The sequence below is a fragment of the Sprattus sprattus genome (genome assembly GCF_963457725.1).
Source record: "Sprattus sprattus genome assembly, chromosome: 3".
Taxonomy (NCBI): domain Eukaryota; kingdom Metazoa; phylum Chordata; class Actinopteri; order Clupeiformes; family Clupeidae; genus Sprattus; species Sprattus sprattus.
Window position 1 is genome coordinate 44,532,484 of NC_137922.1, and position 25,855 is coordinate 44,558,338.

The following is a 25,855-nucleotide window of genomic DNA, read 5'->3' on the forward strand; positions in this document are numbered from 1 at the left end:
TGCTAAAAGGATAGGTCCTCTCAAAGGCTAGGTCTGCTAAAAGGCTATGTTCGCTAAAAGGCCTGGTGTGCTAAAAGGCCAGGTGCTGAGGGAGATGGTTCTTGCTTGACTGTCGTCACTTGTAAGTCGAGACGTCTCTGTATCCATGATCAGGAGAAGGTTGACACACTACTCGAATAACATCTAATCTGATGAGATCTCACACTCTGAAGTGACTGTGCTTTACCCATTCTTGCACTTGGTTGTTGTAGGTATTGGAAAATGGACACATAATGCCAGAGGACAGTTTAATGTGGGAGGCGAGGAAGAGAAAATATCCTATTTACTCACATGATCATAAATCACATTTGAGGAATGGATTATTTTGTAGTTTCCACAGACACAAATGCATCAGTAATTGACAGTAGGACAGGTGTTACAGCGCTATCCGACCCTGCTACAGTGGAGCTGTGCATTTCCCCTAAGTGTGGAAAGAGTCCAGAGTAATAGGTGGAAACTTAATACTTCTTTTTTTACAAAACTCATAGGCTAAACAGACACTCTCGTAGGATCTTACAAACCATTTTCATTCCCAGATTAATATAGGATCTGCACAAGAAAGAGATACAGTGTGGGGGGATTTGTCAAATAACTGCGGAGGCATCAAACCAGAAGAAACAAGACTGTGTGAGACTCAGTAGGCTCGAGAATGAGATGAAACGAAAAGAGAAGAAGCTCTCACAAATCTATAGTGGCTGCCTATTGAAACAGGTGTGTGAACTGAAGTTCAGCTTCAATCATATATACAACGAGAAAGCTGAGAATGTCATGTTTAGACTCGAATCTAATTTCTATTAAAGTGGAAAGAAATCTGGAAAGTTGCTGGCTAGGCAATTTCAAATAAATAAGCAATTCAAAAACAAAAAGAAAATAGGATGCAGCATATGTACTTCCAGGTAGTATCGTCAAATATTGTCGCAGGAAGGGAACAAGTAATAGAAATAAAGATACTTCATCTAAGGACTCTAAGGACTCTGTACTCTTTATATAACTCTTTATACATCGTTAACCTTGAAAATATCCAACTCCCAAGTTTGTCACCAGACCACATACAGCCTACATGTTAGGGAGGAGGAGCAGGAGGAGGAAGAGGAAGAGTAGGAGGAAGAGGTGAGGGAAGCCGATGCAGTCCAGAGAAGCTCCAGGGTTAGATGCTTTCCCTGTGGGCTGTGACAAGCTATACACAAATACTTTAGCACCACTGTTGACAGAGCTCTACTCAGAGTCATCATCATCAACCGGCCGATTACCTAACACACATGGGTCATGAATCAGTCATTTCAGTGGTTCTTAAAAAGGGTCAGGATCCATTAGAGCCTTCTATAGTTTCCTGCCCATTAGTCTGGCTAACGTTGGCTATAATACTCTCACACTTGGGAGAATTGCGCCACACGTTCTGGACCCAAATCAGGTTGGGCCCATGAAAGGCAGGTCATCATCACCCTGACAACTGATGGAATATTTTTTATAGTTGGTGAACATGGATTCATTTATCCATGATGAATGGAGTTATTTAGGCAAGTCTGTGAGAAAATGTGCGTGGTGCCAAACAGGTAACACGCTCTGATTGAGTGAAAATCAGATAGCGGGGTTTGATCTAATTTGCCGTAGGGCTCAACCAAACAGAAGATAGATGGGTGTGACCTAATTATTTTTTAAAAGATGAATGCGCTATTCATACAGTGAGAGCATGGAACATCTACTGTTGATAGTTTAGAGCCTTTCAATAAAATAATCCACAGATACGCGTGTTTGGCCTCTTGTCTTCTGATTGCGAAATCTCGAATAAGTTGCTCTTTTTTCTGCAACACAACCTAAAATGTTTACTTCGCCTTATTTGGCAAACTCTGGAGGCTGACAAACCATTTGCTGCTTTCATCTTCGATGCAAAGAAGGCTTTTGACCGAGTGGAGTGGGGGGTTCTTGATTCATGTCTTGGGGGCCTTTGAATTTGGATCAGGGTTCATTTAGTGGATTGGACTTATATATGCGGGACCAAAAGTATTGACAAGTAGATTAGCTTCACCCTTATTCACTATATCTGGAGGCTTAAAGCAAGGAGACCCCCCACCTCACGGTTGCTTATTCTAGTCCTTGAGCTAATAGCAATTAGGTCCGGCATGAGGATTGGTAAGAGCTGGGGGAAGGGAGCACAAGTTGTTCCTTTATGCAGATGGCAACCTGTGCTGTCTGTAAATCCGGACCCCTAAACTCCCAGATTCCCAGATCATGGAAGCGTACTCCGAAATATCAGATTCCCAGATCATGGAATCCTACTCTGAAATATCAGATTCCCAGATCATGGAAGCCTACTCCGAAATATAAAATTCCCAGATGATGGAAACCTACTCCGAAATATCAGGCTATAAGATTAATTGGAGTAAGTCTGAAGCGATGACAATGTCACGAAGCATCCTCCAATAAATAATACACTGCTGTTCAGAAGGATAGAGTTTTGGAATGCAATACCTTCGGATTTATTTTACCCCAGATATTATTGATACAGTACATTTTTTTCACCCGTTGCTTCAACTTCAAGTGGAAATTGATCAACCTCAGTTAATGGGCAAAGAAACACCTATAAAAGGAACCTGAATTCACACATTGGGGAGGATACATGGAGAGAAGTGATGGATGGTCAGTGAGGGACGCAGTCAGCAAATGTCCACATTATAAGGTTATTCACAGATTATTACACACCAGTTGAGCTTCATAAATGGGATTAGTGAAGGACAGTCAGTGTTGGAAATGTAGGAACGCCATGGGCTCCTACTGGCTCCTTGTGTGGGATTGCCCACTTGTTTCCCCTATTTGGAAGTCCCTGTTACCCCCAAGGGTGTCTAAAACAGAGTTTGCCCTGGCAATAACTGGGTTTATCACCGCAATGAGAATGATCAGACTTCCTTTACAGACTGGTTAAAGACGAGATTTACAGACTGGTTGAGGCCGAGATTTACAGACTGGTTGAGGTTGATGAGAGACACAGTTTCTTTAGAGGATCTTATTGCCAGATCCAATGATGGCAAGGGGAGATATTACCAGGTCTTGCCCCATTTATGACATTATATACATGTATATACATATTATATCTATATATATATGCGTGTATCCCATAGTTAAGTATCATCATGTATGGATCCACCCTCACACTTTTCCTTCTTTATTTTTTTTATTTTTTATTGATTTTTTGCCCAGACATTTGCATCTTCATTTACTTTGAGGCTCGTTGCAATGACTGCGTCTCTCTCAGTGTATGAAGCAGTGTTGTAGAGCATGTTGGATGAGTGTAGTGACTGCGTCTCTCTCACTGTACGAAGCAGCGTTGTAGAGCATGTTGGTTGAGTGCAGTGACTGCGTCTCTATCAGTGTATGGGGCAGCATTGCGTAGAATGTTTGTTGACTTTGAGGCTCGTGGCGATGACTGCGTCTCTGGCCCTTTTGGCGCTGTGAAAAGGACAGCCCTGCATGTGTCACTCCGCCATCTGCAGCCAGCCATGACACACACGGTGACACCAGACACCCAGGAGGAGGGATATGATGAAACACACACTCACACACACACACACTCACTGACACACACATATGCACGCGCACACACTCACACTCACTCATGCACGCACTCAAACACACATACACATATACATATGCTCCACACACACAGCTACAAGTACACACACAAGCAGTAGGCCCTCAAAGTCTTGATACCATATAACTGTTCTGTCTTCCTTAGTCCATCCTTTCCAATTATATTCTCTTCGATCTGACATTACCAATTTTGACAGTTTCTTTTGCTCTGTAATAATCTATTCACGTTCGTCTATCTCTTGAAGTGTGCATGTTAAATTTGCTCTAAATTTTGTTCCATTCTTTTCATTTGAGTGGTTCTGTAGGTGTTCTACGTTCTCCTCCACGGTTCTATTTTTGCCAGGTTTTCATCTCCTCTCGTGCGTTGTTCCCTGATGATGATGATGAAGCTGTGATAAATCACCTTCAGTCTGTTCTCTGTATGGAATCACACTGAAGTCCTTGCCCCCACCCCCCCACTCTGCAAGAGTAGAGCTGGGAAATGGTTGTGCAATATTTATACAACCTTCCTGAAATGTGTGCTAAGAGGGGGAGGAGAAGGAGGAGAGAGAGAGGGAGGGAGGGAGGGAGGGAGGGAGAGGGAATAGAGAGAGGAAAAGAGTGAGTGTATATGAGAGAGAAATAACAGAGCGAGAGAGGGAAAGGGAAATACAGAAGGGAAGAGTGAGTGAATGAGAGAGAAAGAGAGAAAACAGGGAGAGATAGAGAGGCTGGGGCAAGCGAACCCTAACAGGCAGCAGATGGAGAAGTGCGTGCACACAGCTCGCAAAGCCATTAGCACAAATCTGACATCTCCCTTCCTCTCGCTCTCCTCCCCTCTCCATGCCCTCTCTCTGTCTTCTCCTCTCTTCCTATCGCTCTCCTCCTCTCTCTTTCTCCTCTTCTTTTCCTATCGCTCTCCTCTCGTCTCCCTTCCTCTCCTCCCCTCTCCATGCCCTCTCTCTGTCTTCTCCTCTCTTCCTCTCTCTCCCCCTCTCTTCCTATCGCTCTCTTCCTCTCTCTCTCTTCTCTTCTTTTCCTATCGCTCTCCTCTCTTCTCCCTTCCTCTCGCTCTCCTCCCCTCGCCCTCTCTCTCCCTTATTTCCCCCACTTACACAGTCTTTACAGGGGTTTTATTTCCCCCCGCTTACACAGTTTTAACAGGGTTTTTATTTTCTGATTGGTTGCTGCAGAGAGAAACACACACACACACACAGATTCTTCATCTCTCCTTAATTGCTCAAAAGTATTTCCATGGAATCGCTCCTCGGTAACACACATCTCTTTCCTTAAATCTCTTCCTCTCTCCTCCTCAGTCACTCTCTCTGTATCCCTTTCTCATCCTCTTCACTCTATCCACCACCACCAATGCTGAACTCAGCAATTCTGATGGAAAAAACTCTTTCTTGTTCTCTCCATCTTTCAACCTCTTTTCTGCATCTCTCTCTCTCGCTTTACTTTTCTCTCTCCAAGTGTGTATGTGAGTGTGTGTGTGTGTGTGAGTGCGTGCACAAACCAGGTCAGCATGAGGGAGTCGTGAAGAGGAAGATGCTAACGCGAGCTGAAGGCGGCTGTGCACTATTACATAAACCCACACCGCCGCTGTTTGTATGTGTGTGTGACTGTGTGTGTACATGTGCTTGTGTGTGTGTTAATGTGTGACTCTGTGTGTGTACATGTGCTTGTGTGTGACTCTGTGTGTGTACATGTGCTTGTGTGTGACTCTGTGTGTATATGTGCTTGTATGTGTTTTTGTGTGTGTACATGTGCTTGTGTGTGTGTGTGACTCTGTGTGTGTACATGTGCTTGTGTGTGTTTGTGTGTGACTCTGTGTGTGTGTCTCTGTGTGTTTTGTGTGACTCTGTGTGTGTGTGTGTGTGTGTGTGTTTGTGGGGCTCTATCTCCCAAAGGCCTTGGCGGCGTGGTCTTTACACTCCTGCAGCACTGCTTGTGTTGCTCATACCCACGACCCACAATGCACCTGGGCTGAGTCTGACCCGACACAAAAGGCAAGCCCGGGGTGTCAAGCGCAGAGGAACCCTGAGCGTCTGAGAAGGCTGGCATGTCCATGTTTTTTTGTCCACCGAGCTGCAAATGCTGTCCTCACAGGCTAAGAAACATACAAATACAGCACAGATCATTCTCTCTACACTATGGTCCCTTTGCAACCACAAAGGTTCTTTGTGCCCTTAAATGGTTCCTCATTGCTGAAGACTCTTTGAGGTCAGATAGTGACAACATTCTGAGAGACAGTTATTGATTATGAGTTCTTCATCAGAGGGAATGAAACAGGTCAAAGTTCTCTGTAAGGAGAACCACAAAGCCAATATACATTTTCATCTATGATCATATAAGAACTAAGATGTTAGGTTGCCTATGATACATTTTGACCATACTTCCACGAAAAGCAGATACGTCTGTGCTTTCCCAACAGGCTGTTTCTGTTGTCATCTACAGATCTCCAAGAGGAGGATGAAACTCTAAATCTAGAAGAATGTTCTCTCACCCTCCAGAAAAGGCTTCATGTCCACAGAACTACAAACCACCCCTGACTCACGTCTCTCAACAAGACCGCTTCCATGGTCTGGTTCTCATCAAATGGTCCCTTCTGTACATTAAAAATGCACCCCCGCAGAGGTGCTGATGTATTCTTTAGGGGGGGGGGGGGGGGGGGGGGGGGGGCTTCAAACATCAGTCGATATGGGTCCATTCACTTGAACCATTATCATGACTGGGCCAAGAAGCTGAATGTGTTGAAGAGTGACAGACGACAGACTCCATGGCACAAGGGGGACAAATTAGTGTCACGACTGAGCTACAAGAAGAGAGGGAGAGAGAGAGTGGTGATGAGAGCCAGAGTCTGAGAGAGAAAGAGAGAGAGAGAGAGAGAGTGGGAGAAAGAGAGTTGTGATGAGAGACAGACTGAGAGAGAGAGAGACAGAGAGAGAGTGGGAGAAAGAGATATGTGATGAGAGACAAAGTCTGAGAGAGAGAGGGAGAGAAAGGGATGATAAAGAGAAAATAAGCAGTCTGAGTGAGACATATATAGATAAAGGCAGCAAGAGTGACATGATTCTGATTCTGAGTCTGACAGAGAGAAAGAGGGAGGGAGAGGGGAAAATGAGAGGGAAAGGCTGTGTGTATGTGGCATTGTTTACGCGCTGGTGCATACATGCACACGCGTGTGTGTGTGTCCGTGGAGGAGATTACACTGTGACTTGAGCAATCATGTCGGCCCTCGTCACGCTTGAATTCTAAACACACAAAGGAGGCCACACACACAATGACGTCTGTGTGAGATGACTTTCACTTTATCGCCACTCTCTTCCCTCAGTCATGTCGTCCATGAGTTAGGACCAGGATCATACCCGGCCAGACTCGGCCACGAGGTGGGCTGTGTCTTTAACTCCGTCAAGGAGGTTATGTTTTCATTACCGTTTGCTTGTCTGGCAGCAGGATTATGCCCCCAAAAAACGGCAAGCAGGCCGGTTTTTGTGAAACTTGGTGGTGAGGTGGGCAGGGAAGAACCCATTTCATTTTGGAGTGGATACGTATCAAGAGCCAGATCCAGGAGCTTTTGCTTACTTTCCGCACCATTGTCGGGGTAGGGCAAATTGGCCCAGGTGGAGGTCTGCACTCTTCGAGTACCCTTCTTTATTATATTAAATATATTATAAAAGTATTTATTTATAACTGCAATAAGGGCCAACAGCATGTAACCTATTTCAACACATTTCTATACGTATGGACCAGTCTGACATCAAGGGGTAATTCAAAGAAAAACACCTGACGCTGAAATGATGAATTTTGATGGCATTTTCTGTCGTTGATTTATTCGCACTCTTCCCGCTCTCGTCTGGACAGATGGCTGATTCATGGCCAGAGCAGTGCGCCGACTGACGCATGGAGTCGTCTCCTTTGATCCGCGTGACGCAGCGTTTCCAAACGCCTCCCATTTACAGCCACTGCTTTCAGCGCTGGGTCTCTCCCTGTGCACCTGTGGATACGATTATTTAATTTGACTAATCACTTCTCTACCCCCCACCATACTGCTAATAGGGATCTCTGTATTGACAGTCAGGGGCACTTGTGCCAGGTTTGTCTGTGTAGCCTATGACACGCAGCGCACGTGTTAGAAGTGTGTTCAAGGCACTGCCTCCCATATCCAGGCCAGCCTGAGCAATGAGACCCTCCCTCCATCAGTGTAAGGCGGCTGGTCTTCAGTGCCTTGTGTTCTCCTGCTTTAAAAATAAAGTCCATTGATCTCATATTGACCGTTGCCTAATTTATGGTCCTCTCGCCAGGGGAACCTTCTGTAGCCGCGGCAGTTGCCAGGCGTCAGCTCCGTCTGCTCATTCGCTGAGGCACTGTGGCCGCTCCTCGTTTATCGACGTCGCGGTAGCGCCACGGACGACAACCAAAAATTTGCCTTGCTTTTCTACTTGGATGATTAAAGAACCAGCCTGCTGACACCGCTAACGAATATTCGGCTGATCAATTTAAGACCAACCCCTGTCATTTTGAGTCCCATTGTCGCCGAGAGCCGTTATCAATAAATCATTAATCCACATATTGGTATTGAGTAGTGGGGCAAACCTCAACGAAAAACGGGACTGCTTAAGACTTTAAATAGCCATAGAATAACCCAGTATAGCAGGTACCTGTTGTCTTCTGTAACCCTTGTTTTGAGGCTGTGGTGGTCTGCGTAGAGACACGTAAATCACCATGACTCCTACGCAATGCACCGTGCCACGCACCGTGTGCCGTTAAATCTATCAATAGGACCCTATGATTGCCACACAGGGGGCATGATACCTAACAGTTTAGACAAATGGTAGACAGGATCAATTATGAATGACAATGTGTGAGACAGGCCAGCTGAAGAATGGATTGTCCATTCCATTTAATATTTCTCTAGAATGGGTTGTAATCTAGTTGAGCAGCAGTGATGGGCTTAGTATTTTCCTTGAATCTAGCATGCTGCTGAGAGCTGAGTTTTGTGAAATAGGCTAGACTACTCTGTGTTTGGTTTTTGAACAATGACATCATAGAAGAGATCTATGGTCATTTGACTATCTGTCAAACAGCGACTAAAACCCTGGGTGCATTTAGGCCACCTTCCTAGATGGTTGACGAGGAGCACCATTTAAGGAAATCCATGTCTTAAACAGGCATTTAACGACCGGTCTAATTTGCGCGGCTTTCTCTCGCTGATGCTATCAAGACAAGTGAGTTTGCATGGTTTCTGACTGCTAGTTTTTATAGTACCTCAGAACAAAGACACCACTTTTCCCTTTGGTGTTTGAGAATCCCTCGAGCACTTTCTCCATTTCACAGCCATTTGTTGAGTAACTGCAACGAGTACTGGAGTGACCTTGTCCTTTGACAGGCTTCCTTTCTCATTCTCTAACATAAATGCTTCTACTTTCATCCATACCAGGCCTTATACCCTAATGGTGGGATTGACATCCTATACTCACCTCCAGGGATCACCCAAGGTTTATCAAATAGGCCAGGAACCCTTGTTATTAAGCCAACTCATCAGATCTGATGGAGGCTATTTGTTTTACTTAACAGTTTTAACACAGGTTGTGCGCCCTAACTGTATTTGTGTGCGTGCACCAACAGGGCATTAAATATTTACAGTGGCAGAGTTCGCTGTCTGTGTCAGCGACCACTGGAAACAAGGGCGCAGCAGTGCAGTATCCCTCGGTTACGTCAGGCCAGGTTACTCAAGCCTATTTAGCAGTAGCTACATGGCATCTGTTCTCACGCACAGACACACAGGGAAACAACTGACATAAACAATTTAGAACCGTGGAGTTTCTCTCCTGAGAGTGTTCTGTTTTAGCCAACAAGCTTACCACACAGGAGCATAACTTATGTATTGATAAGGAGGCAGGGTCACCTTCTTTAAAAAAAAACTGTGTTTACACCGACAATGAAATGGTAGCAGGCAATTCGTCACTGTTTTTCCGTATCCTCGGTAGCTGTGTACTGATAACTGTGTTCAGACCTGATATGAAGCTATAGGCTACACTGCACGGGGGTTTAAGTTCACGGTAACCTTAGAATAACATAATTATTTTTAGGCTATTGGTAACAAAAAACGTACCAGAAAAGCATCAAAAATTGGGGACAAGCCGAAACCTGTTTCCATGTCCCATGTCGATTAAAATCTCTCATGTAGGCTATAACACATTTTTAGCCAATTACGACTAATAACATATATTTCTTATTGCAGGCTTATCCTATTGGTGGCACATCTGAAAGTAAACAATACGGATAAAACGGATACAATTGTCAGATTTACGATTAATATAGTATATGTGATTCAGACCTCAACACGTGTAGGTCGATGAGCGCACTGTCTGGATGTGGACATTCTCGGACAACCGTAGAAATGACGTCTCGTATCGAGGCAACGGAATAGCCACCGCTGCAGTCATCGTCATCTCGGCTTGGCTCAAGCTCGGAGCTGGAAACTCTCGCGTTAGTTAGCGTTATTTGCTCTCCACCCCGACAACCCTTCCTCCCCTCCCTTCCCTTCCCGTCTGTGTTCCTCTCTCTCTCTAGCTGTGTGAGGCACATGAAATTCGGAGGCGATCTCCTCCCGAAACCCCGACCACAGCAGTCATCGAAGCGAGCAGCGAGACCCCCTCCCCACACAACATGGCTACAATTGTAACCTCGACCAGGTTTACCGACGAGTATCAGCTTTACGAAGAGCTGGGAAAGTAAGTGATAGTTTCATTTGAGATGTCTTCCGTGCAACTTGCCCTTTTCTGTGTTTTACAAAATCCCATTGTGTTGCTTGGATGTTGACAGGAAGATAATGACTTGCAATGACTCTGAAACCTGCCCAAAAGCTGTGCGAGGAGCTTATATATCAAGTTCGCTAGAGATGTGCACATTAACAATTGTATCTGCTATTGTTTTGCCCTCTGTAACGGATTAGACTACTTGCGCATATGTTGCATGCATAGGCTACCGCTGTATCCTTTTCCAGGGCTTAATGGACGGGGAACCATTCTCGCGGACACTTTTGCTATTTTTTTCTTGGCTGCTAGCCTGTCATTTTAATCTCAGTTTCGATGGTACGTTTTATTATTAATTGGCAAGCGATTTACGCAGTTCAGAAGGAGATTACACTAGGGTTGCAATCGGCTGCGCGGAGTCAACGCAGAACGGGAAATGAAGCCACTTTTATGTAAAAATATAGACTACGTTACACAGCTTTGCTATCATGGAGTTGCTGTTGTGCTTCATTTCAATAAAATAATCTATTTGAATATACAGTAGGACCAGAAAGAATGAACGAGCTACGTTCTTTTCTCAATGTCTGACTTTCTAGAGGGGATTTTTTTTTGTATAGCAGTGCAGCCATTGCATGGGACATTGGCATCAAACCGAGAGTTTAAAATGCCATTTTGTCGGTCCTGCTACCAATAACTTATTTTATATTCTTATAGCAGTGATATTCACTAATTTGTGTATTATGTTAAGTCATGGTAGTAGTCACAGGACAGTTGATACGCTCGCTGCACGTCTTGCATTCATTCGTGAGCGGCTACGTCAGCAATGATTGACAATTCTCTTTTTCCGCGTGTGTGCGGGCGCTCGGTCTCTAGTGAGCGTGCGTGCGTTTGTGTGTGTGTGTGTGTGTGTGGTTTCTGGTTTACTTGCAAGAGAAGCACGACTCTTAAAAATTGAATATCTTTGTGTTTTTTTTCAGGGGTGCCTTCTCTGTGGTCCGTAGATGTGTAAAGAAAGCCTCAGGACAGGAATTTGCTGCTAAAATTATCAACACAAAAAAACTATCAGCAAGAGGTAAGGGAAATAAAGTATATAAATACTGCTGCCTCTATTCACATATTGGGCATCAGTGAAAAGCGGCACCATGCTGTCATATGGTGTTGTGTTGTTTGGGTGACTCGGCTGTTTTATGTAGGTTTCCTCTTGTGATGAAGGAAAGATTCTCCTCTGACTCCATTGAGGCCTGTTCACTCTTTATTGTGGACATAAGCCTGATCTCTCTCTTGCAGTGAGCACTGTTATGTGTGTGTGTTTGTGTGTGTTTGTGTCTGCAGTGAACGTTTGAATGGGGATTATTATTTCTGCTCCATCCCTGTGACTGTACCCCCCCCCCCCCACACACACACACCCGACCTCCCATCCGACCTCCCTCCTCCTTCCCTGCGCTCCTTCGCTTGCGCAAACTTTATCAATCCCATGTGGCATACGGCTGAAGGGGCCACAGACTGCCTTCCAGAAGAAACCTCTGCTTCCTATTATGCACAACTTTAAACAAACCAAGCTTATGTGGACTTGTGGTGAGTGGTTAGTTGAGCATGGCCTTTTTTTTCTTTATTTTTTTTTAAAGAAAAAGCATAAAAAAGCTCAATGCCCAAGATGAGGCTGGTCTGGGTCCAGGGTTGCCACACAGTAATTGACCCTCTCGCACTCGTTTTCATTCGTTTGAGCTCACAGGTAGCTGCCACATCTGGGTTTTGTGTTGGTTGAGCGAGAGAAAGAGTGTGTGTGTGTGTGAGCATATGTGCATATGTCAGTGTGTATGCTGGGGCTTCTACGACGACTACTGTTGAAATGGAGCTCGTCGAGTGCAGTTTCAATTCTGCTACTTGCCTACAAATTGGATAACAGCAGACCCTAGAGCAAGCCTGCCTCAGACATGGCATGCTTCTGGTGCAGATCGGACCGGGATCCGGTACGGTTGGTACCAGACTGAGCTGCTACCCCCAATCCTCCTTACCCATCTTTCCCTGCGCTCTTTTGCTTGCGCAAACGTTATCAATCCCATGTGGCATACGGCTGAGGCGGCCACAGACTGGCTTCCAGAAGAAAACCTTTGCTTCCTATGATGCCAGAGGGGGGATTTGCTCTCCTGTGCGTTATGTGAAATTCAGCATAGGATGATGGGGAGAGTGCAGTAAGGAAGGGGGTACAGGTGTACCGGTGTGGCAACAGCCTGTTGTGCCTAAGAGGGTACGGGTGTACCGGTGTGGCAACAGCCTGTTGTGCCAACGTGTCGTCTGAGGCATTAATGCAGACACCTCTCCAGCTGTCGGATGAATGTACAGAAAGGGTAAAAAAACCAGAATCCGTTATATCAGTGTTTGTAGCCGAAAGGTCAGGTGTGTTTGAGAGCCTCCTCTCCTCCTACCCCTCTTCTCTCATCTCTTCCTGTCTCCTCTCATCTCTCCTTCTCTCGGCCCCTCGTCACTCAGAGAGCCTCTCGTGTCATCTGACACGTAGCCGTTTTTTACATCAAAAAGCTGATGAGCAAACAGTTTAGGGTCAAAGCGCATGGGGCTTGTGAGGTAATATAATGACGACGACAACAACAACAAAAACAGCAGCAAAGAGGAGGGTTGGGGTTGGTGGGGTGAGGCATGGCTGTTGTAGCTTATGTTAGGGCCTGTCAATTAAGGGCTGCTAGTTTTGCCCTGCTCAGCGCTTCAAGGGGTTTTGAGCGTAATTCACCCTGTCAGATTGCAGTCCGCCACGCACTCTCACTCCCTTATTCTCTCACTCACTCTCTCTCCCACTCCCTCACTCTCTCTCCACCACTCCACACAGGCTTCCCTGACTACCGGAGACACTGGGGGGGGTTCTTTGGCCCATCTTGTTGGTGCAGATAGAGCCTGAATCTGGCCGGTAGTCGTGGAGAGTGCAGTCTGGCACGCTCCCCTACTCAGAGTCCTCCCCAGGGGCAGCAGACTCTGGACTACACCCTAGGTGTGTTCAAAACAGCAAGCCACGGCGAACAATCACATTTTTTAATTTGAAAGTTTTTATGGGGATGATATGAACTGTAACCCTAAGTCTGGCGTCCATGTTTATTCGCCCCGAGAACTACCTACCCAGATCACAGGTTTTGTGATCACAGGCGTTTGTGTCACTAAATGTGGTACTAGGAATATACGCCTGATGGATTACGGCAAGTCCCTGGCGGACTAAATTCAAGCACTCCGTCACCATGGACACACTCTCACAAACAGGCAGAATGTTTGTGTGTGTGTGTGTGTGTGTGTGTGTGTGTGTGTGTGTGTGTGTGTGTGTGTGTGTGTGTGTGTGTGTGTGTGTGTGTGTAAGGGTGTGATGCAGGTTGTGTGTTTGGAATTGGAACACAGCCACAGTCATTAGTTGTGAATCCTCATTTTGGTTTTGTGGTTTTTTGATTTTTTTTTACAGAGAAGAGAGGACCACCCAGGAATAACACATTCGTAACATTAGCAGTTCTTTATGTTTATTTTTTCATTTTGCAGATAGATATTCTCCATAGCAACCTACTATATAGTGCATATGCATAAATACATTTTCTGTATGTGTGGTCATTTTTAGGAGCATAAAAGACGAAAAGAATTAGGGATTTGGGGAAAGTGGTCTCACACACATTTGATTGCAGCACAGACTTTCTTGTGTAGACCTTAGCAGGCGTGCGCTAACTCATACAGATAACTGGTCTAAACATGTCGCAATGCTAATCCTCCTCTTATATGATTATGAGGAATACAAATCAATGCAACAGCCCCCCCCCCACACTCACATACATACAGAAGCACACAAAGAGATGTGTACCCCCCCCCCCCCCCCCCCCCCCCAGACACACACACACGCACACACATAAAGACGCTCTCATTCCCACCCCGACTTTCTCCAGCTCACTCCACTGATGGGGAGAAGGAGATGGAGAGAAAGAAGAAGAAGAGAAGAAGAAGAGAAGAGAAGAGAAGAGAGCACTGTCAGTTGGAGAAAGCCTCTCAAAAATGTGCCGTTTCGGTGTTCTGTGATTGGAGGCTTTGACCCAGAGCTTGTTGCCAGTAGCTAGGCAACCGTTTGCATCCCTCCTCTTCGTCTTCATCACCCCCACCCCCTCCAACCACACACACACACTTCGCCCCCAACCCCCACACACTCACTTCCTCCTCCCCCCTCCTTTTCCCTGCTGGAGCCTATTGGCTGGTGCCAGGGACATCACAGTGAGGTCTACGTGGTCTGAGAGGAGAGAGAGAAATGTAGAACAGAGAAATGTAGAAGAGGTAGGAAGAGAGAGAGATGTAGAAGAGAGAGAGATGTAGGAGAGAGATGTAGGAGAGAGATGTAGGAGAGAGATGTAGGAGAGAGAGAGAGAGAGATTGAGAGAGCGAGAGATTGAGAGAGAGAGAGAGAGAGAGAGAGAGAGGGATGTAGAAGAGGGAGATGTAGAAGAGGGAGATGTAGAAGAGAGAGAGAGAGAGATGTAGAGAAGAGGAAAGGAGAGGGATAGAGAGGATAGCGGAGCTAAGGAGGGGAGAGGGAAAGGAACTCTCCTTGGTGAGAAATCTCCCTAATCCCCTGGCAGCTCTGGGGCCTGACGTGCTCCATGCTCCGAGGCTCGCGCAGGGTGGCCGCAACACGTGAGGACACAGGAGGCTTACAGTGTTAGAGTGGCCCTCGCTCCTCCCTCGCGCCTCCCTCTCGCACTCATCCTCACCCCCTCCCCCCTCCCCATCCCCTACTGACACAGCACCAGCCTAAAGACGGGCATGAATGGAAGAGGAGGTGTGTGTGTGTGTGCACGCGTGTGTGTGAGGGGGGTTGCAGGTTGGGCTTACAGTTAGTCATTTATAGGTTTGACCTCCACCCTACACTAACACAGTCTGAGCCAAGAAAGAGACCTGAATGTGGGAGGCAGGTGGGGTTGAGCAGACAGGCTTGAGGCCCCTTAAAAGCCACCTCACCCTATGTGTAGGGGGACTATGTGGAGAACCTCTTTTCACCATTGCCCCCAGGTCTATGAGTGGCTCCTCCAGGCTTTTGTTTAATTTGTTAGTTTTTGTTCTGTAGTGCACTGTTCTTCTCTGACTTCTGTGTAATAACAGGGTATTTTTGTCTCCCTTTTGTTATGTCATAGTCATGACTTATGAAACCATTGCATTTGTTAGCCGTTAGCATTAGCGGGCCGACACTTTTGAAGCAGTTGAATTGGTTAGCTGTTAGCATGTTAGTGAGTCATCACTATTGGAGCAGCTGAATTGATTAGTTAAGTAGCATTAGAAGGCTATTATCTTAGAATTCTCTAACCCAATGTCCCTTGTCGCCCCTCCAAGTGCTGTGGCGTTTGAGAGCAGTTGCTTGAGAAGAAATAGTGACTGGAAGAGTTAAATTAATGAATGTTGGTTAGGGGCACAACTGCCAGCCTCTTGTTTAACTTTTAGCCTGCGTGGCAACAGCCCTGCCTTGTCTCTGGGTTCTGTCTTCAGTGTGCTCTTCGTTTACTTGCTCACCAGCACTCAGGGAGAAATGTGTTTCTGTCGGTTGGAAGGGCAACATCGTTTCTCTGTCATATATGGTTTTGCTGAGGCACAAAAACTCTTTGTGGCTTGGGAAGATGGTTTTTCTTTCTGTTTATTTGCCATTTCTTTCATTAATTTCTCTCTTTCATTCTTTAGTTCTCTCCTCCTTCCCTTCTGGCCTTCCCTTGTTCGGGACCCTCTGTGTGGAGGGGATTTCTCAGGAGTGGAGATAATCCACTTATTTAATTGTATCTCAGAGGCTAAGACCCCAAGGTTTGCGTGAACAGAGCTCTTGTTATTTCACACTTGTTTTTCTGCTTTTGTTTGTTGCGTTCTTGTCTCCCATCGTCGTCCCATAGCTGTGTGTGTGTGTGTGTGTGTGTGTGTGTGTGTGTGTGTGTGTGTGTGTGTGTGTGTGTGTGTGTGTGTGTGTGTGTGTGTGTGTGTGTGTGTGTGTGTGTGTGTGTGTGTGTGTGTGTGTGTGTTGGGCATTACTTTCCTATGTAGCCATTCCTCTCATACACAAACTGCGGTCAAAGTTAAAGAAGATTCCAGTAAACCTACTAAAGGGCAGCGGGGGCTTTGCCTAGGGCCCCTCTCTTTAGCCGCGCAAGGCTCCTCCTGAATACGGCCCAGACCCTCGGGAGCCCTCTCAACTCAATCATGGCCTCCTCCTGCATACGGCCCAGATCAGGCCCAGACCCTCGGGAGCCCTCTCAACTCAATCATGGCCTCCTCCTGCATACGGCCCAGATCAGGCCCAGACCCTCGGGAGCCCTCTCAACTCAATCATGGCCTCCTCCTGCATACGGCCCAGATCAGGCCCAGACCCTCGGGAGCCCTCTCAACTCAATCATGGCCTCCTCCTGCATACGGCCCAGATCAGCTGAGTGGGGCAAAAATACGGCAGCACTGAGGGGTTTGGAGTCTGGTGGTGTAGGGCTCTTATTTATTGTTATTACCCCCCCCCCCCCCCCCTTGTGTGTGTGTGTGTGTGTGTGTGTGTGAGATGAGCCAGAGCATTTGCTGAGAGCTCTAGTGCTGAGGTGAATTAGATGATGCAAGTGTGTGCACGTGTGTGTGTGTGTGTGTGTGTCCAGTGGCAATGTCTGAAATAAGAAGTGAGATGTTGTTGTGTAGGGGATTTGGAGGTTTGGTGGGGACTCTTGCCTCAGAGTCTCCTTGTCCCCTCTGCAGTATACCAGCGCCCCCCCCCACCCCTGCATAATCAGAGTGTGTCGTCTTCTCTCTGCCTCCCTCTGCTTTCCTCCCTCTCTCTCTCTGCCTCCCTCTCTCTCTCTGCCTCCTCATCTCCACCTTGATTTTGCTCTGTCTATTGGCCTTCACATTTTTTCTCTCTCGTTCCCTTCTTCTCTCTCTTGCTCTCTTTCCCACTTTCTCTCTCTGTCTTCTCTCTTTATCTCCCTCCTTCTCTCCCCCCCTTTTCCTCTCCCCCCCTCTCTGTCGTTCTCTTTCCCTCTTCCTCCCTCTCTGTCTTCTCCCTCTCCCTCTTTCCCTCTCTCTGTCCCATCACTCTCCATCAGCGTCACTGTCGGGGCGTTCGACAGCAGTGCAGCGTGTCCCATGTTTCACGCCTGATGCTCCTGTGTCAGCCCTGCATGGCCCCTTATTCTCTCTCTCTCTCTCTCTTTCTGTCTCTCTATCTTTCTCTCTCTCTCTCTCTCTCTGCTCCTGTGTCAGCCCTGCATGCCCCCCCCCCCCCCCCCCCGCATCATGCCAACACCACAGCTTCCTCTCCTGGTCTTTCTCTCTCTCTCTTTATCGGACTGTTTATCTGCCTTATTCTCTCTCTCTCCCCCTCTCTCCCCCTCTCTCTCTCCGTCTATCTCTCTCTGCATCTGTCTGTCCTCCCCATCCCCCCTGCCCCTGCCTCATGATGCCACCACCAAGTCTGAACCCAAGCCATGCCGCAGGGCGCGCAGCTCTGTGCTGTGTGGGCAGGGCTTTGCCTACTGAGTGCAGGGAGTCAGGGTTGGACGTTCTGCGGGGTTCTGCGTTTCACATTGGCCTCTTGGTCTTGAGACGGACAGGGGGTGTTGTTGATTAAATAATAAGGATGAAGAAGAAAAAAGAATATATTTTTATCAAGTCCTGTGCAGGCTCTCGTGTGCCAGCATAAGGCATTTGTGACACCATTTCGCCCTCCATGTCTTTCCGCTTTACTTTCACTTAATTCAGTTGAATTAAATGTAATGTGCTTTATTGGCATGACCAAGCAAAACATACATTTGAAAATCTCTCTTTCTCTCTCTCTCTCTCTCTGTCTGTCTCTCTCTCTCTATTCCAACGAATGTGCCTGGTTTCTATAAGTAAAAAGATAGAAGACTGGTATATGGCTGTCATTTTGGCAGTGTTGTGTTGATGGGGTGGAGAAGCCTGTGTGTGTGTGTGTGTGTGTGTGTGTGTGTGTGTGTGTGTGTGTGTGTGTGTGTGTGTGTGTGTGTGTGTGTGTGTGCACACAGAGAAGGGATCGACATTGAGCGTGATTTCTAGGCAGCTGCTAAATCCATTCAGATCCCTCAGTAATGTGAACATGACAGGCTCCGAATGAAGGCTCTCTCTCCTTCCGTCCGTTCCATTCCGCAGAACTGTTTGCTGCTCACCCATTCTTCCTTTTCATTTCATCTTCTCCCTCTCTCTCTCTCGCCTTCCCTCCTGTTGTGTTTTCTCCTACGAGGTTGTTCATCTATCTGTGAAAGGCATTATGATTATAATGATTATTATGATGGTTGTACTGGTGATGATGTTGATGAATATGAGTCTTTTTCTCATTATCTTTATCACTCATTAAGCAAATCAACCACTTTTAAAGGCGTACTGTCAGTGTAAGATTTAGACTTTTTGATGGAGAGAAAATTGGATTGCTGCATTCTCCTCCTACCCACTATACTTGGATTAAAAGCTGGGAAAAGCTGGAGGAAGTTATTGGACTCGCGTCTTTAGAGAGTTTGGTGGCGTGCCAGGGAGAGTGGGAGCAGGGAACAATGGGATTACTCACCTGAGGAGGAGGAGGAAGATGAGGAGGAAGAGGACGAGGAGGATGGAGAGAGAGAGAGGGGGGGGGGGGGGGGAGGGAGTGGGATTGGTCTGTTTTTCATCCGGTCATCCTGTCTTTTCTGCTGCTCGGGCTGTGTTGAGTGGGAGAGCTTCACATCTACCCATTAGGAGATGCTTTTAGAGAGCGCTGCTGAGGGCCATTTGAACTCTACATGTCTTTTTGAATGTTATAATGTCTTTTTGAATGTTATAATCAAGTGCATGTTGTGTGCTTACATTTTTACTGAAGTGTATGAGTGAGAGTGCAAGAAGGAGCCATTTTTCTGTGGCTAATGGACTTGGACCTGATGAGTTGTGTTTTCTGACCTTACAGTTGCGTGTGTCATGTTCTGTCTTGGCAAATTCCTGTTGACCTTAGTCGTTTGTGCTTGAAAATAAACTGACTGATGCATTGGTGATCAGATCTCGCTCTCAGGAGACTGGACGCAGTATACTTAAAAGCATACGTCAAGGTCCTAATAATGTCTATAACCTTCTAAAGCAACTTTCTCTAGTAGCCTAGACCTTCTTTTTAAAATATATTTGGCTAGTTAATTGCACAATTTAGTTTACTTCAAAAAATGTATACAATTTTGGAAAGGTTTGCCTTATAAAAGGATAACTAGGCTGTGGTAGTCATGGTATTTTTTTGGTGCACGGTTGCAAATCAGACAGATCCTCAGGCAAGGTTTCTGGGTCAGGGAAGAGATGCAGAGAGATGGAGAGAGGGAGAGATGGATAGGTGGAGAAGAAAATGAGGAGGGGTTTAACAATTGTTTATTTAACCAGTATTAAAACCTTTACATTATTGAACTTAATACATGAGCATCTAAGCATCTAATATAGGCAACCTATAAGAGTCCCATCTCTTTCATCCTTCAAAAGGAGGTAAGAACAAGGGTTGAAGGAAGAGAGAGTGCTAGACAAGAAGAGAGGGAGAGATGGAGCCGTTGAGGATAGGTGAGGAAGAGGAGGTTATGACAGGAGTAGAGCTACAGAAGAAGATATGGAGAGATGAAGTTTGAGAGAGGAAAAGAAGTGTCCGGGAGAGGACAAGTCGCAGATGAGGCGAGGAGTGGAGGAGAGGGTTGAACTTCTTGCCGGAGTGGAGGCTGTTAGGGAGGCCAGGAGTGGAGGCTGTTAGGAAGGCCAGGAGTGGAGGCTGTTAGGGAGGCCAGGAGTGGAGGCTGTTAGGAAGGCCAGGAGTGGAGGCTGTTAGGGAGGCCAGGAGTGGAGGCTGTTAGGGAGGCCAGGAGTGGAGGCTGTTAGGGAGGCCAGGAGTGGAGGCTGTTAGGGAGGCCAGGAGTGGAGGCTGTTAGGAAGGCCAGGAGTGGAGGCTGTTAGGGAGGCCAGGAGTGGAGGCTGTTAGGAAGGCCAGGAGTGGAGGCTGTTAGGGAGGCCAGGAGTGGAGGCTGTGTCAGAGAGGCCAGGAGTGGAGGCTGTGTCAGAGAGGCCAGCCGGATGAGGTCAGGTTTAGGGACGGCGTCTCGGTTACCTGCTAGATATCGACTCGTGGGAGACTGGGGACCGCAACCAATGAGGTCACCTCCTTTTATGGGTGGGCGACTGGAGTAGAACACACACACACACATACACACACACACACACACACACACACACACACACACACACACACACACACACACACACACACACACACACACACTGAAAGAACAAAAACAACACTAATAGATACCCACACCTAATCTCTCAAACACACAGACACATACACTCACACTCACCGTCCAAAGACACGTGCAGTATCACAATGTCCTGAGACGAACGCTGTGATATTGCAGCTTAATTGTCTCATAATGAAAAAAGAATACAAGACAATAATAAAACAAGGAAACCTTTTAAAGGCCCTGAATGAAAGGCAATCACACAGGACTCACAGTGAAGGACACACTTCTAAAACACACAAACACAAACACACACTCTCTCGCTTTAACTTACTCACTCCCTTGTCTATCTCTCTGTCTCTCTTTTTCACACACACACACACACACACACACATTACAAGAGCACACATGGAAACAAACAGGCGCGCACTCAAACACACACACACACACACACACACAGTCTTGCAGCCTTACTTCCCTCTTTTGCATGATAAGCCTGAAGTTATCTGGCCTGACGTCAGGCTAACAAAAGGAGCAAGTCTAGCTTTAAATAGAGAGATTCTAGAGTGTCCACCGTGTTCCATGTTACATAGAAGACACATGGGGGATGTGTGCTTTACAGGTGCATTTGTAGTTTGTTTGTTTTTGTGTTGTGTTTTTAGAGTGTGGTTTTTGAGTGGGATGTTTGGACCGCTTCCTGTCATCTGGGTCAGTTTTCAGTTGGGTATGAGAATCAGAATGATGATGAGACACGAACACACACACACACACACACACACACACACACACGCGCGCACACACGCACACACGCACACGCGCACACGCGCACACGCGCACACGCGCACACGCGCACACACGCACACACACACATACAAACACACACACATGCATAGGGAAGTGGGCCTAAGACTAAGTTCTCACTACCTGAAGCATTACCTCTCCCAGAACCTCAAACCAGTGTAGAGACAATGATCACACACAAATCACACAAATTCTTACATTAAAGTATTTATTTTTTCCTTTAATTCCATTAAAGTTCTTCTTAAACAACAAACAAAGTAGGCCTATAATTGATAACAGTTAGCTAGGTTGCAAAGATTTTGAGGCAACCTGTTTAACTATCTGGCGTTAACATCAAATAGCTTTGAGTAATACTGTTTGTGTGTGTGTGTGTGTGTCTGTCTGTGATATGGCAAAGCCTTAGGCAAGGTGAAAAGGCAGCAGCCAGGAATGGCTCCAAACTAGCATTCAACAACATAAATGGAAATCCATAAAAACACACACCGCACAGCATCCACCCATCTCACATCTCTCCTGTCTCCTTCTTTATTAATCTGGATCTGTCTTTCATTCCTCTTCTATCTCACACACACACACACACACACACACACACACACACACACACACACACACACACACACACACACACACACACTCACAGTCAGCAAATGAGAGAACTAGTGAGCTGTCCTCTTTATACACTGTCTTTCTCTCTCACACACACACACACACACACACACACACACACACACACACACACACACACACAGATTAGCTGTCCTATCTCTTTGTAAGTGCAGTTGTAGTGCTGTTGGTTCACCTCCCCCCAGTCTCTCTGCAATCTGTCTGTCTGGTTTAATTGCTCTGATGGGGCAATGCTTCCAGTGTGTGTGTGTGTGTGTGTGTGTGTGTGTGTGTGGGAGGCAGGACCCAAATGACTCACAAATGCTCTATGTGTGTGTGTGTGTGTTCCTGTGTTTGCCTTTGTTTATGTGTTCCCAATGTGTGTGTGTGTGTTTCTTTTTTCTCTAAGCGAGAACATGAGCTCCTGTGGCGCTCTTTGCAGATGAACAGCCCGACCGAGTAACCTGCCTGACAGTACACACCGTCCTTACTCTCAGATCATTGAGTCTGCGAGGTGCAGGCCTGGCGTGTGTGAGTGTGTGAGTGTGTGAGTGTGTGAGTGTGTGAGTGTGTGAGTGTGTGAGTGTGTGAGTGTTTAAGTGTTTGAGTGTGTGTTTCTGTCCGGGGAAGTTGTTCTGGGTCCAGGGATGGTCCAAGAGAGACGTGATCCTCAATCATAAACGTTGGTCATTGATTGGTGGAATATTTACGCAAATGTATATATCTTCAGAAGGTGTTTGTGTTATTTGGTTTGAACACATGATGCTTGCTGTCAATGCATTTATCTTCATTCTACAGTATGTAGCCAAAACTTGACCCCCTGTTTTATTGCAAAAGGGCCCATTGAAGAATGCGGTCTATGCAGGACATATGATAGAGCTCACTCTTTCTTTTGTGTGTTTATGCAATTACAGCATTGAACAGCACATTTACTGTGTGTGTGTGTGTGTGTATGTGTGTATTTGTGTTTATGTGTGTGCGTGTGCGTGTGCGTGTGCGTGTGCGTGTGCGTGTGTGCGTGTGTGTGTGTGTGTGTGTGTGTGTGAGAGAGGGATGCTGGTGCATGTATTTGTATGTTTGTTTAGAGCACAGTATTGAACAGCGCTTTGCTGCTATTCTGGTTGGGTCAGTAATGTCTTGCGGTAAAGATGAGAGCCCTCCTCCATTGATTCTCACTGTTCTATTGTGTGTGTGTGTGTGTGTGTGTGTGTGTGTGTGTGTGTGTGTGTGTGTGTGTGTGTGTGTGTGTGTGTGTGTGGTAAAGATGAGAGCCCTCCTCCATTTATTCTCACTGTTCTATATGCTTATCATCACCCTTATCCTGTCATTTCCTCTTTCTTCTTCCTTCTCTCCTTTTTTCTCTTCCCCTCTCTTTTTATCTCTCTTCCCCTTTCTTTTTCTCTCTCTTTCTTTCCTTCTCTCTCTGTCTCTGTGTAGCCTGGAGAGTAGCGACCTGACCAGACATGCTGCTTGTCATGTAGAGGAGTGTATAGTTTGTGTGAAATGTGTGTGTGTTTGTGCCTGCGTGTGTATCATACACTTCCTCTCTTTTCATGCTGGAAATGTCTCACATTATGTTCATGAGCACATTATGCTCTCCACTGGTTTGTGCTGACGAGTGTGTGTGGGTTTGTGTGTTGTGAGTGTGTGTGGGTATGGGTGTGTGCGTTGTGAGTGTCTTGTGTGTTATGTGTATACATTATAGACAACACAGTGTTCAGGTAGCAGAAAATAATGCTCGTTTGATGTGGTAATATGTCCACAAAGCAAAGTGTGTGTGTGTGTGTGTGTACACTTCTGCTGATCTGTGTGTGTGTGTGAGAGACTCAGCAGGAAGAGCCTCCCTGACACAAAAGACCAACAGTGACTCACACACAGATCTCTGTCATTATCTGGCCTAATCAATATTCAGTGCACTAATCAATACCTCCAACTGTAACGACCGAAGCAGCATCTGGTGGTAGGAGCAGATCACAGGATCATGTTTTAGAACATGGTTAACATTTCATGATCTTTAAAGGAACCGGCCATTGGCTGACTGAGGTTGTGTGTGCAGATAGCTGTTTGTTTATTTGTTTGTTTGTGTGTGTGTGTGTGTGTGTGTGTGTGTGTGTGTGGGTGTGTGTTAAATGTATTCTGTAGTGTTATGTTTTTGTCTATTGGTGTTTTTGCATCTTATGCAAATATATATTTATGTTGGTATGTGTTTCTGTGTTTTTTTTATCAGTGTGTGTGTGTGTGTGTGTGTGTGTGTGTGTGTGTGTGTGTGTGTGTGTGTGTGACTGTGTCTGTGCAGGTGAACTAGGCACAATTCCCTAGACTGTTGTGGTGGGATGGTCTGGTCTCGCTCTCACTCTCACTCTCTCACTCGCTATCTGGCTAGCACTGCGGTATACAGTCCTGTAATTGCTCTTGGGGTGTGTGTGTGTGTGTGTGTGTGTGTGTGTGCAAGAGAGTGAGACTTGGGGCAGAGTGCGAGAGGAAAGGCTAGAGATGAACAGATAGAGTGATAGGCAAAAGAGAGGTAAAGGATGTCATGGAGAAGTAACAGCAATCACTGACATGGAAAAGAAAGGAGAGGTGAATAAATATGTGGTGAAAAAAGACAATCACCGTGAAAATGATGATGATGATGATGATGATGATGATGATGAAGAGGGCAGAAAGAGGACAGGGTGACCTAAAATAAATATCAGATTTAACGTGACCATAAGGCCACAATCATTTCTCTTGCCAAGTTTTAAAATATAACTTTTTAATAAATGCCTCGGGGGACGAAAAGTCAAGCATGTCTATGGCAAACATGCTCTGTTAAAAGGACATCCATTTTTAAACGTAGATATTTCTATCTGTTTAGAGAGGAGAGAGAGTGACTGAGAGTGAGAGGGAGAAAGCATTAGAGAGAGAGAGAGAAAGAGAGAAAGAGAGATTTTATTGAACTCTATGTTGTATTACACACAAAGAGAAAGAGACCTGGGCAGGGAGAGAGAAAGAGGGGATGACTAGAGAAAGAGGCATACCATAGGAGAGAGATGGAATGAAGGAGGGCAGGGGCAGGCGGGGTGGAGGGGGAAGGGTGCGGACACCTGCACTCTTCAAGTGTGTGTGTGTGTGTGTGTGTGTGTGTGTGTGTGTGTGTGTGTGGTGTGGAGGAGCTCGTTAACTGAGCTTCATCATTACTGCAGTCATTTTGCAGGATTCTCTTGCACACCCTTTACTCCTGATACTGAGAGTGTGTGTGTGTGTGTGCATACACTCACACACGCACGGATACGCTATCGTTTCAACGGATTGCCATCGTCTGAACAGAATAGTGATGTGTGTGTGTGAGGGGGTATGTTTGACTACATGTGTGTGCATTACAGAGTGTGGTATCTCTGTGTCTGTCATGTGTGTCCGAGGGTGATGCGTGTTTGTGTGCATATCAGAGTGTGTGTGTGTGTGTGTGTGTGTGTGTGTGTGTGTTACCAGTATAAGCTTAGCAGAGCCAGAGAGCAGGATTATCTTGAGTCTAGCGGTGTCGGCAGGGGAAACAGGAGACTCAGACCACACTGTAAGCTGTTGCTACGATCAGATGAAGAACCAGCACAAACACTCCATTACCTAGCCTCTATACACACACACACACACACACACACACACACACATATGTTCGCACACATGCACGCACATTCTCGCATACATGCTCGCAGAAACACACATGCACACACACATTCACACACTGAATGTTTGCGGTGGCAAAACCCTCTACTATGATCAAGACAAAAATATGTATACTGTACAGAACACAGAAATAATGATATCAATAAGGTGCTAATGTAGGATGTTGTTTAACTTCTAGATATATGCAAAATAGTATTTCTTCATTCG

General features: G+C 46.2%; 1 protein-coding gene across 2 annotated transcripts in view; it reads left to right on the forward strand.

The window, feature by feature from the left end:
• Positions 1-10,250: 10,250 nt before the first annotated feature.
• Positions 10,251-25,855, forward strand: part of camk2g1 (calcium/calmodulin-dependent protein kinase (CaM kinase) II gamma 1) — an 84,498-nt gene continuing 68,893 nt past the window's right edge. For both annotated transcript variants that reach the window (XM_080834749.1, XM_080834750.1), the window contains exons 1-2: positions 10,251-10,340; positions 11,339-11,433. In XM_080834749.1, coding sequence (XP_080690875.1) covers positions 10,276-10,340; positions 11,339-11,433 — 160 coding nt within the window. In that variant the 5' untranslated portion in view covers positions 10,251-10,275. The remainder of the gene's footprint in view (positions 10,341-11,338; positions 11,434-25,855) is intronic.